Here is a 13,400-nt window from a genome sequence, read left to right on the forward strand (position 1 = left end):
ATTTTGCCTAGAATCTGTAGGTGGGTTTGGAACTTCTTCTTCATTAAATTCAACTATTTGAACTGCACGTAATGGATTGTGATCAACACGTCATAGATTGTATCGAAATTTTTCCCAGCTATGCACTATTTCATCACTTGTGTGACCTATATCTCTAGAGATATCACAAAAGGTCTTGTATAATACCAACTTCAACCAACAAAATTATACAAACTTGTCATCTTCATAATTAGGAATAGACTTATAACAAGGAAACATTCGTACAATAGTTGCATTCTTTCGTTCTCTCCATTTATCCCCACGTCAACGTTTGTCATATGACCAGGATTTTACCACATCTATCAATGGAAGGTGTTCAAGATGGGTAGGTTGCTTGGTATATGCATCAATAAGAGAATTATCATTGTTAGTGTCATATGTATCAACACACACTTGTTTGAAAACCTTCAAACCAACATTTAGAACCACAAATCGATGACTACATTCAAAAAGAGGAAGCTCTAAGAGCAAATGATGTGTCTCTTGTGCACCAATGTCTCCATCAACAATGGATTCACATAACACACTCTTATAAGTGCATGTTGTTGGTTCATTTAGATTTTGAATAGAGGAAACATGCATCAACATATCATGAAATGTTTCTGATCGTTTTTCAAACTTTGCAACATATTTTGTTATGTAATTAATGACCACAAGCTTTGAAAGATCAAGTTGCCAATCTATATTAGCCCTCCACATCATTAATATTTCATGATTATGTGTATTCAATCTATCGTCATTTCTTCTTGGTTCATCCTTTTTTTCTCCATTCTCATCAACTTAAAATTTTGAATGATCGTTTAAATCCCATGGTGTCTTATATCGACACACCAATCTTCCCACCTTGTGTAGGAAAGATTTCTCATTGCAAGTGATGCGACGCTCAAACAATTCATAAGTTCTTCATAATCGATCATAGGATCAAATTGAAATATTTGTTGCGTGTCCTTTAAGCAAGGGTGGTCATCAACATTGAGCCTATCCTGAATATTTCTTTGATGTCAATCATGTGGAATTATTGCATGTACACATCTATCAAAATATTCTTTAGCAAGCCTAACCTGTGTAGGATCATCCCAATTCAAAGTGTCAATGTTAGGAGCATTTTTAAACCATAGAAATCCATGCACGTGTGGTGATCCACGATGTTGCCATTCATAATGACACCATAACTCTGTAGCTTGATGAAAACGCTCAAAAATTTCATCTCGAGACATTGTATCCCTTAAATTCATATATTGTGCTACAATATGAGGATTATGAATTCAATTTTGACGTCTCCATTACCTTGCTTCCCCTGGACCTACAAGACTTTTACCGGGCATTAATTTATGCAAATCTGGCCATTGCATATTTGCTTCACTTAATGTGAAGAATATTATTGGACATCCGATCTGTTGAATCAAGTCAGATAGCTCAGCGCAACATTTGCTCCAATATGATCGTGTACCTCTTTGTACAGTTCAAAATCACATTAACCTTTCTGCAAGTCATGATTATGGAAAATTTTGTAGATGCTCTCGTAACTCCTCCATTGTTGTCGGTAGATTTGTCATATTCATCTTTACAAAAACTTCAGAAGAAGCTTGAGCACGATGTCTCATAATGATATTAAGTAAGAAGTATCTAAAGCATGGGTCCTTCCAAACCTATTTTCGTGATATCTAAGAAATGTTTTGCATACTCGTGAATATGGACATTTCTCCTTCATGGTTGCAACCAATCTGCCTCACCTGTTGGGAACAATGTTGGAAATGCCATGTCAAATAATCATTCAGTGTTATACTCACTGATTGGTGATGAGCCAATTCTAGGCCAATTAAGAACTTTAGGAAATCCACCATTCGTGTTATGTTCCTCTACATTAGGGTTATTTTCCCAAGCCCGAATAAATTCAATCTCTCGTGATAGATTCAAAAGTTTTGTCGCAAAAGATGTATTTAAGCCTTCTGATACATAATCAATCCCGGATGTTCCCTCCAACACTGCAAATTCAGTGTCATTGTCCATCTCTGATAAAGTAACATAAAAGGTAACTCCTCGAGCACATTATAATCAACTTGAACATCACGATAATATGGATCATTTTGAATCTTATATAATAATGCATCTAACTATAAAATCGTAACTTAGTTATCAATGATAGATCTCAGCCCAAATCCCATTTAACTCCTTTTCTTGATATCCACGCCTTCCTAAAGTAGATTTGAATACATTTGATGGCCTTGTCCTTGTATGGGTGTCCTATATTTAGATCTAGATTGTGGGTAATAGTGGCAATGGAACAAGAATTCCCACCATGGATGTACTTCTTCGAATTAATTTGTTGATATTTATGAATGTTTTGACAATGATACTAGTCATTTCAGGCATTTGACCAAGCTTAAACAATCAAGTACAACTAAAGACTACATCATCGCTTTCAAGTCATTAGCCTTTTTCACAAAAGGCATGTTAGACACCTTATCCCATGAATGTCTTATAAGTGGTCTCAAGGATGAAAATTGTGCTTATGTTTCAATGGTTTTCCCTTGTACTTGGTTTTAAGCTACTCAATGATCTAACGAAGCACAAGAAGTGATCCATTCTCCACTAAAAAATGGTAAGATGACAACTTAACCATAATTAAAATGGCAAAATGACAACTTAAAAGGTATTTTATAAAACTATTATGATAATCATGGTCAATTTAATGAGTTTTTTTATGGGGTAAAGTCTATTAACTACAAAAACTGGAGTTTACATATAGGATCACTGGAACCGATGAACCAAAACCAAACTGATGTTCCTTAGTAGCCACAAGACCCCTAGGAGCTAACTAACTACTCCAGGTGCCTAACCCCCAAGTTAACTCAGCCTTTCATTGAACTAAACCCTAGTCGCTCCCATGACAAGGCCTCCATGCGACTAGAACCCTCCAGTCACTCCCACAAGCCTGCATCCCAGCGAATGTAGACTTTTCCACTCAGTTCTGTGCTAGCAACCTCAAGATATGAACCACTTTTTAGGGCTAGAATCAGGGCTTCTGCTTAAAACTTGATGAAACTCTAAACAAATGATAAATAGTAAGGGGACAAGGCCTTTATTATATTCAATTTTCATTATTTTTCCTTCATTTCCCTCCTCACATGCAAGTTGTGCCCTTTCATCTTCCTTTTCTCCAATTTTTCATTATTTTCATAAATAAAATGCCAATTATTTCCATTTTCACTTTCTGAAGCCTTTGCCATTGCCTTTCCAAAGCCTTTACAATTGCCTTTGTCAATTTCCCTTTAGCGATAATAAACCAAAAGAACACCCACTAGGATGTTTTCCCCAACATTTCGCTTGGAATACATGTCTCATGACCTTGGTCTTATTTTGCCTTTACTAACTTTATTGCATGGATTTTTAACCCGAGGCTAGACCCCTCCCCCTTAGGGGCACACCATCTTTGGTGTTCAATAACACCTACAACCAGCAAAACCACTGAAAACCCGAAACATATTGACCATGGAACTTTATAACTTAGCTCGATGCAAAATTTACAATGAACAACTCGCTGAAAAGAAATACCATGAAAACAAACACAACAACATAACAATTATCGAAGCGTTTAATAAAATCTTGGAAAATGCCTTAACGAAAATCTGCAATGTTAATAGGAATGATTGGGATGTGCGCATACCAACAATTCTATGGGCATATAGGACAACTTGTAAGAAATTGATAGGGAAAACATCGTTTAGACTGGTATATACACAAGAAGCAGTGATGCCAATGGAGTATATAGTGCCCAACCTAAGGATCGCAACATTAATTGAGATCGCAGATCACAACTTCATGAAGGAACGCTTAGCGCAAATGCTTGCGTTGGAGGAGGATCACTTTTTGGCTGGTTTTCATCAGCAGGGGAAGAAAGTTAGGGAAAAGGCATGGCATGATAGCCATTTTAATTAGCGCACTTTTAAGAACAGAGATTTGGGCATGATAGCCACATTAAGCAGTGCACTTTTAAGAATGGAGATTTGGTCTTCATGTGTGACAGCGAATTCACAAAATTTCCGAGGAAGTTTCAAATGCATTCGCTGGGACCCTATGTGATCAAGGATATTTTAGATGATGGCATAGTTCAGCTCATAACGCTGAATGGGGAGTTGTTTCCTAGTAGGATTAATGGAAGCAGATTGAAAGTATACAGGGACAATCCCACCCCTCCACGGATGCAATGACTATATGGAAGTAGGAAAGTCTTAGTGCTTTAGGAAGTTGGAAGGACACGCATGACTATAAAGTACTATGCTAAGGAAGGATTATGTCGAAGAAGGAAGGTGGCACGATGTTTAGGGAGATGGCGCAGGTGGAGAACGCTGCCAAAAGGTAGTTGCACCATAAGAGAGGTTCCAGCGTAGCCTGCCCCAAATGTGACTGTTGGAAAAGTGACAGTTGATTCGACCGTGATTTTCTCATTAAAGGGAGCGAGGGAAGTGCATTTAAGGAACATATCTATGAAAATATGCCGCCAAATTCGCATTTATGAGGAGGATCTGAAGGCATTCGAGGCATTCAAATTTGAATTTGGTTATAAATATGGCATCCTGCTCTACATTTGGACACTTTGCATCTTGAAGAAATCTTGTGAGCTTTTACGCTTAAGTCTAAGCCGAGAGAAGTGTTGCATGTCTAGTGAGGACTGGAAAGACGTCTACTAAGAATTTTTGGAACAAGGATTAACAAACATCATCACTGCTACTCCTAAACACACCACAGCTCCTAGATCGCCGAGACCAAAGTCCACAACTGCAGGCGCAGTAGAAACAGAAGTGGAACCAACAGAAGCAGCGACAGTGAAGAAGCAGAAGAAACCACGAATCCCCCTATAAGGCAATCAGCTAGGAAGGTGTCTGCTAAGCAAAGCAGCAAGGAAAAGATGGACAACGGGAAAAAGAAGCAAGCAATAGAGCCAATTGACTTAGAGAAGGAAGAACTTGAGACAGGAGTTGAGGACATAAGTGTTGATGAGGCAGAGCCAATTTCGCGGTTACCTTCGTATATGCCACCAAAAAAGTCCACTGTTAAGGTGACAAAGGAGCCTGATGTGATAAAATTTTCCGTTTGTACATGTGCCCTTTGAAGGAGCATTGTTGGCACAAGTAGCACAGCAACGCATAAAGGAATCGGATTTGGCAGACAAAGCCAAATTCCCTCATTTTGAGCCAAGCAAATATCTGAAGATGGTATATTATGAGTTCAGGGTAACGCGAGTAGAACCAATGACATGGGCGGGTGCGCTAGGATTCAACGCGTTGATTTACTAAACATGTTGACTATGCCTCATTTTGGGTGCGGCAACATCAATACAATACAATATGCGTGCACCAGTTGCTACCTTTGGTGCACAACAAAGCCTTATGGATTTGGGAGAGGATCTGCAATGACACTATGTTGATCAGGAGGATCATCGCTCTGCCATGTGCAAGGGCAAGCCCTGCCAATGCTTTTGTTGGTAAGTCTCAAGAAAAGAAGCTCACGAACCAAGTAAAGAAAGACTTCATGTCATCAAGAAATCGAGAGGCTACATTGTAAGCTCGATTTCTGATAACGTTGTCGCCTTCGCTGCATCCATTTTGTCTGGTAAGATTATGAGGAAGTGCAAGGCAAACGAGGGGATAGCCCCAGTAATTTAGTTGGTTGCACGGTGCAACCAAGGGGTGCAGTTCAATTGGGCCGAATACCTGGACGATTATCGCGAGGCCCAGGAAGATGGGAAACCCTTCCATTATGCATGGTTGTTGCTTTTGATTGCTTTGTCAGCTTGGAGAATCCCCGACGAGTCGCAGTTCCCTATTGTCGACGCAGACTTGTGCGACGCTACGACGTATGCTTAGCTGTGGGCATCCAAGGATCCAAGTCGGGTGGTTGAGAATAAATTATTTTGGGTGTTATTTGACATGGATCTACGCACCGTGGTCAACCAGAATCCACGACTATCACCGATGTTCCTTAAATAATATCGTGGAATTGCGAACTTCAAAGTAGACTTCCACAACATATACATACATGTGAAGAAAGATGCAGAGGGCATATGGTATGAGTTGCCCTATTTGGTCACAATACAAGATATTTTTTCAGTGATATCTAATTATTCATTCGTGTAGCTAGACCCCAACAAGGAAGCCGAAGGAGATAATGTAGGTACCAAAAAAAAAAACGAAGGCCAGAGGAGATACACCGAAGGAAGACACTACGAAGGTGCCTCAAAGGTCACTGTGTAACTTGGGAAGAATACGCGCAAGAGCCAAAGGATGTAGACAAAGAGGAGTCAGACACAAAGGAACCAAAGTAGGGTGGAGCAGACCCTTTTAAGGAGACAAAAGATATTGAGTCTCCTTTCATCCTAAAGAAGAGGAAGAAAACCACAACTAGAGGTGCGCGAAAAAAACAAAACTCTAACAAGACCTCCAATATTGAATCAATGGTCCTCCCTAGGGGGACATCAATGAGATCAATGACACTATGCACTTAGTCACCGAGGACATGTGGGGACATACAGAAGATCAGTATAAGTCAATACTAACACAGGTCCAACAGAGCCTCAAAGAGCTACAAGTATAAGTGAGTGCGATTCAAGCGAGCGTGGGAACAAGTGCAACACCAGCATTACCTCCGATGTTGGTGGTAGCCACACAAGTCTGCACAATGCACATTCCAAGAGGGTTGTTGCACTTTACTACCGAGGCATATCAGGGAGCAGCCCCATATGGGAGGAATTCAGATCTAAACTTAGCGATGCTGCCCGTTCAAGCATTGCATGAGCTCCACCAAGGAGCGCCTGCCGAATTGAAATCTGGGAGGGGCCAACGCTCTTTGTAATCAAAGACACATCAAGAGCCAGAATGAACAGTTAGTTGATGAAGCTGCCAGGGAAATCCAGGATAGGGACAGAGCTGCTACAATTAGGCAGGAGATGGAGGACGCCATTTTCCAGACTTGCATTGGGCTGCCATATCTCCTCGTAAAGGCTGAAGCAGCGTCCAAAGTGAAGGTTGAATGAGTCAAATTTGAGATGCAAATGCAGCGCGCAGAGCTGCACATGATCTATAACCAACAACACCTCCAGAAGTTCGAGAGCAGTGCAACGCTGCTATTAAGGCAAATAAGGACATACCAAAAGTTGCAGTTAAGGATTGTAACCAGATTTTTTAGAAAAAGCATATAAACAAATAAATATTAAAGAAAAAGCTCTAAAATAATAATAATTAATTAAGTGATGTTTAGAAGGCAAGTGAGACAACATATCGTTGGCAAGAGAAACAAACGTAGTGTTTAGATTTCCAAAGACAGGTTATGCCTATACATTCAGAATCAAAGACAAGGATAGAAAACTTTTAAAAAGAGAATTTAGTTTGATGTGTTCACAGCGTGCCCCACTTGAGTTGCTTTGATGTGTTCACAACGTGCCCCAATTGAGTTCCTCAATGATATCGTTAGTCTCCACAATGATTAAGTTAACTTAAAAATAGTGTATTAGAAGTTATTCCTTGAAGAAAACCATACATCTTTGACTAATTATTAGACGCCAAACTGAAGCTCCAACCATAAAAGAATTAGGAAAAAAATCAACATTCATAATCATAGAAATCAACGTATAGTTAAACATCAACTACCGAATACTCCAATTTGTAAAGATAGTGTTTAACATAATTAATAGGACAAGTCTAAGTAGAAAAATTGTTATGTTGTAGCTTTTTGTCTCTAAATCAAAAAATCTACTTCGTAATGGTCTTTCATTTTCTAATAATGGCCTTTCGTTTCCTCATTTAACACAAACCGAACAATTTGAACATGTATAAGAGATCTAGTTTAAACCAATAATGATCTATGTTATTAAAAAAATGGCCTTTCATCGCTACACACAACACAAACCAAACAATTTGAACATGTACAAGGATCTAGCTTAACCAAATAACGCTCAATGTTATTTGATTAAAAAAACACTACCGAACACCCACTTTAATTTTGTGGGCAGGACGGGGGAAATATTCTCATTGCGTTAGCGTGATGGAGCAACGCAAATGTCATATCAAAATAAACAAATCCCATTAATCAAAACAATGTATGTTCTCTGCCATCTACTTTACAGAGCATGCCGCGGTAAGAATCCAAAGCAAATTCCTCGGTTTCTTTATTCTGATAGCGCACCTCACAATGTCATCACAACGAGATAAAAATGTGGAATCACAAAAGTAACAATCACATTAGACTTTTACTCGGAAAAAAAGAAAAATTTGCCATCTAATTGGTTATCTCAGCAGCTCTGCCATTTTTATCATGCTAGTTTGAGGTTTCTCAGCACTGTCGCAGCCACCGAACACCAATGAAGAGAAAGCTGAGGTCCTCAGCACTGTCGAAGGCACCGTTGGGTGTGTGCATTCAACACCAATGAAGAAAAAGCTGATGGGTTCTCTTGGGTGTATATGCCCGGATCACCTCAACAGTAATTTTACAGAGCTGTTTTTTGTTATTGATGTTTTGGTGACTTGCAACCAACCCTTTTCTTTGGTTGTTTCCAAAATACCATACCATATGGCGCATCCTTGCATGATAGTGATAAAATGAAATTTGCGTCTGTCTGATAAACCTTTTCAAATGCTCAAATGAATTTCACTCTGGTTTTTAAAGCCGACTGGTGGTTTTGTAATATGTTGTTCAACCTTTTTTTAAGAATGTGCTACACATTTTCTCATCATTAGGTCTTGGCTAAAGGGTGCTTAGCCTATTGTTTACTGTTTTTAAATATGTTTTGCAACTATTTTTAGATATACATTGCATATTCTTGTATTTAGAGTTCAAATGATTTAGTTCATCCTCAATGTCAACATTGGACTAGTTAGAATTTCTGGGATGGAAAATGCTAGCCTACACCTGTTCAAAAACAAATGCAAATCATTACAACAATATACTCATATAAGTTCATGTCACTCACAGGAATTAAACCCAGATAAAAAGGATAACAATCATTCCTCTCAACCACAAGAGATAAACCTAACTGACAACTTTCCAATGTTGTAGCTTTGTGAAAGGCATTTCTATGCTATCAAAATCACCTAAATATTATTCCGTTTGCCTTTGTAAAGAAGAAAATAATTCCCTCATCTAAAAGTAACACAAAAATGTCTCTTAAGAACGGTAATTGATTTTAACGAATCCACCTGAACAACGAAAATGCCATAAATACGACAAATATACTTTCCTACAAGACCCTATAGAAAACAAAAATATACTTTCCTACGAGGTCATATATAGAATAATCCTTGTGAAACAAGGAACTATTCATTTGCATTGCCTTCGAGAAAAAATCAGGGCCAGTTGGTTGTTTTAAATTTGATAAATTACTACAGGATTACACAAATCAGTACAGACATCAAAATCAACACCTAAGTTTAATCATTAAAGCGAGCAACTATGAGAAAATGTAATAACTAAACAAGATTATTTAAAGCTTCGGCATTTATCACGGAGAATTCAAATTCAAATTACCAGAACTAAATTCAATCTGATTAACCCCGAAAAATTCAGACATTTTTTGAGACCAAATTAACAATAATTATAACCATCCACAAAGAAAGCTAACTTCAAAAGACAGTCTAACTTTAAATAAAGATCTGCGACGGTCATTAGCATAAAATGAGCCTCCTGTAAAATTTAATTACAAGAAAACATGTGGCCGATGTCAAAATATAAATAGAAATGTAATGCCCTTCTTGCTAAACATTATACTCAATAAGGCCTTTCCAGGTGAAGAAAAGGCCAGAAAGCCTACAGCGTAATTCCTTTACCGAGGACCAGCCTGTGGATTTGTGACACCTGGGCGAGGACCTTGCCCAGGCCTAGGACCTTCCTCCTGCAAAAGTGAAAGAAAAAGGATTTCGTAAATTATAGTGTATAAGCGTCTGGCTTTTATGGCTTTATAAATGACAAAAAGCTATTGATGTCCGTAATATCTGTAAATTATTGTTAATTTTAATGGATAATAACAGTCGCCAACTTTTCAATAATAGTCCTCGGAAGGGAGTGTTCTTAAAGTCTAAGCATTGCAGTGAATGAGGGGACGTGCTCTTACAGTCTAAGTGAAACAAATGTGCCACATGCACAAACTAAAATTGGGAAAAAAAGACATCCAGAATGTTAAAAGCCACTTGTAACACAGGAATTAAAAGCAAAAAAGTAGCATCCGAAACTTAGAAACAAATGTGTCACATGTTAAAACTAAAATTTACCCAAAACAAAAAAGACATCCAGAACGTTAAAAACCGAACACACATGAATCAAAAGCTAAAAACATTGCATGCAACCTTTAATATTTTGAAGTAAACCTAAAAAAAAAAAAAAACATGAAATGTAAACCTAAAAGAACAAATAAAAAATAAAAAAATTGTTGATGAGCTTAACCCTGGACCTTTCCAGTTACCAAAGTTCCCAAATGTTCTATAATTTTTTGATTCCTTGAATACTTGATATCTACCTTAGGTTATATGACAGATCTAGAGTAGCTAGTGTCTATAAACACTCATTGTACAACAACTATGTTGTGCAATCTTACAATCAATATCAGAAATATACATTACTTCACAAACAATAAGGATTCAATGTTTCATAAAAGTGATGTAGCCAAATCAAACTTTGAAGGCCGTGTACCATCTGATGACAATAATCTTCCACAGGCAAAGTTTTAAAATGCTGATAGGTTCTTTTAACTTTACAGACAGTGGCTTCCACCACTCCAGAGGCCTTCCGCATTAATCCATAAGAATTCACAAAGATGGTTTTATCCAATTCTGTAGTCTAAAGTTTAAAACGCAATCTTCTATTGCGGTTCCTTCTTTACCCAAATAGTTTTCAACCAATTTCCTTTCACCCTTAATCAAGTCCCTTATAAATCTGGCATTTTCCAGCTATTACTAGAACTAAAAGGAACAGGATGATGTATATCTACATACCCGTCGTCTAAAACGCTGTGGGGGGTCACGTTTGCGGCGTTCAGTCCGAGATCGAACGCGTACAACATGAGAGTGAATGGCACAGGACACGCAGTACTGCATCTTTGCGTAAAGCTTTGGAAGCATGTATCCTGATTAGCACAAAACTCAATCAAAACTCAGTCTTCTCTGTACTGAAAACCATAAACGAAAAATAAAATAAACCCAAACTGGATCTGGGGTTAAGATGAGTCTGACCATCGTTAACACACGCCTCCTGAACATCACGCACGGCAGCTTGTTCGACTATGTTTCGAACTAGAAACCTCTTCACGGCCTTGTCCTGCAATCAATCATAATCATTCATTCGCATTCATCACAGCAACTGGGCGAGCGTATTACACAGGTGAAAGGTAAATAAAGGATCAGAACAGCGTATAAAAAAATCGGGTAATGCCTTAGGAGTGCATCTGCCGCAATTGGAGCAGCGAATGAACTTAACATGGCCACGCCCATGCTTGTTGCGGCCACCATTCCTCCTTTTGAACGTCTGCAATCAATACATATCATTAATCCATAACTGACCTAGCTTCAATTCTTGAACAGATCCTCCGTTTTTTCCTGTTTTTGCTTAGAAAAATAAAATCGAATACATGACTAGGGAAGAAGTACCATGGTGAGGAATGTGCACAACAAAACCTGTGCACGTTCTCTCCTCCTCCTCGCTTAGTGACTGTCTTCGCCTGTACCGTGGATAACTAAAATCTCAAACAAAGCCCATGCTCCTTCGTTGGGTTTTGATATAGTCCCTGGGTAAGGCTAGGGTTTGGAGAAACTAGGATTTGCTTTATGCGCTAGGGTTTGGTTTTACGGGTTAGGGTTCGGTTTAGCGAGGACTTGGGGTTCGTTCTGTATCGACAATTACTTTAATCCGTTTTTGGACTGTGAATATCGACCGATGTGGTATCTCACCCTTCGATTTTTACGGTATTTAAAATGAATTTTTTTCCCTATTTAGGGTGAGGTTTAGGTTGAAGTTAATGCGGGGCAGCTTAATGTTGGGTCACAGCGAAGCCAGAGACCACACTGGTGTTATGAGACCTTTTTGTTCCCTTGTTTATGGGACAAGACACCACATTGGTGTATGAGATCCCCTTGTTCCCTTGTTTGTGGGACAGGACACCATATTGGTGTATGAGACCCCTTTGTTCCCTTGTTTGTGGGACGAAGGACCCACCTCGTGATTTCAAATGCTAAGTCTACGAAGGCATACATACTCTACCCCCTTCTCGTTTTGAACATGTGACCTCCTAGGAGGAAACACATGCTCTTAACCATTGGGCCCACTCAAGCATGTATGGTCATAGCATCATAGTATCCCACTAATAGGTAGAGAGTTCTTCCATCCAACATTAGTATTGTACCTTTCATATTATACCATGATGGATATAAATCATGAAAAATTTAGGATTCAATACCCATTACTTTCCTTTGGCATCTAAAGACAATAAATATCTATTCTTTCCAATTGTCATATATTCCTTGATATGGTGTAACCTTCCACAACTTAAACTCCATTACAAACTCATGCCCAAAAAATCCTATCACTATATTGGTGCATCCACCATTTTAAGTGTCACTTAATTTAAGCTTGCAAAAGAAGTTTGGACGCCTTATCTTTTTGAATCCCCAATTGAATTTGTGTGTTAAGTGCATTTTTTATTTTTGTTGGAATGATAATTGGCATGAGGGTTAATATTTGTACTTAATGTGTTTAGATCTCTTAGTCCCCATAACGTCATTTCCTTTGTTATCTTTGCCTTTGCTCTTCTCTTTGCAAAAAAAATGAAACAATTCATGGGTTATGGGTGTCAATTGTAATGGCATTACAAATATATTAGCAAGATTCACCGCAAATGCGTATTCAATGACAATTTTAAATAGCAAATAGTAGATATCAACTAAACCCAAGGAAACTGGGTCATTTATTTTTCCTTGTGTTCACATAATATTCCTTCTCTTTAAAAGCATCTAATGTATTTTCAAATCTAACATGATTATAGCATTGTTATCTAATTATTTCAGAACAATCCTTTATCTCTCAATCACTTAGTATGTAGTTCATAACATCCATATTATGGCAATATATAACTAGGGGAAAAACACAATTAATAAATGGAGGCAATTCTCTCAACAATCCACTAAACTTGTATAGCTTTGATTAATCTCGTGGTAAACAAAATGCATAGTTGTTCTTTCTTTCACACAAAAATACATTAATGATTTTGTTCGGGATAAAAGATATTATTAAAATTAGTGATGACTTGTATGTTCTTGTTTAAGTTTATATATGAACCTGCACAAAGTGGACCTGTCAATATCACAAAACTCAAAATTGGGATT

At 38.1% G+C, this 13,400-nt stretch overlaps 1 protein-coding gene across 1 annotated transcript; it reads right to left on the reverse strand.

The window, feature by feature from the left end:
- Nucleotides 1-9,648: 9,648 nt before the first annotated feature.
- Nucleotides 9,649-11,893, reverse strand: LOC149229387 (small ribosomal subunit protein eS26-like). The gene is made up of 5 exons (XM_089378606.1): nt 11,670-11,893; nt 11,455-11,547; nt 11,256-11,340; nt 11,019-11,149; nt 9,649-9,922 (listed from the first exon to the last, which is right to left on the reverse strand). Exons 1-5 carry the CDS (start codon nt 11,670-11,672, stop codon nt 9,854-9,856), a joined length of 381 nt encoding a protein of 126 aa, XP_089234732.1. The 5' UTR covers nt 11,673-11,893; the 3' UTR covers nt 9,649-9,853.
- Between the last annotated feature and the right edge of the window lie 1,507 nt (nt 11,894-13,400).

This window comes from Pinus tabuliformis, chromosome J, assembly GCF_031772625.1.
Source record: "Pinus tabuliformis cultivar Carrire ecotype Pingquan chromosome J, CPIR1, whole genome shotgun sequence".
In the NCBI taxonomy this organism is placed as follows: Eukaryota; Viridiplantae; Streptophyta; class Pinopsida; order Pinales; family Pinaceae; genus Pinus; species Pinus tabuliformis.

Bases quoted from the DNA above. Each gene is read 5' to 3' on its own strand.
- LOC149229387 (XM_089378606.1), bottom strand. The intron at 11,150-11,255 runs GTCAGACTCATC...TGTGCTAATCAG, and splicing joins GGAGGCGTGTGTTAACGATG to GATACATGCTTCCAAAGCTT. The intron at 9,923-11,018 runs GTATGTAGATAT...TCACTTTTGCAG, and splicing joins CACAGCGTTTTAGACGACGG to GAGGAAGGTCCTAGGCCTGG.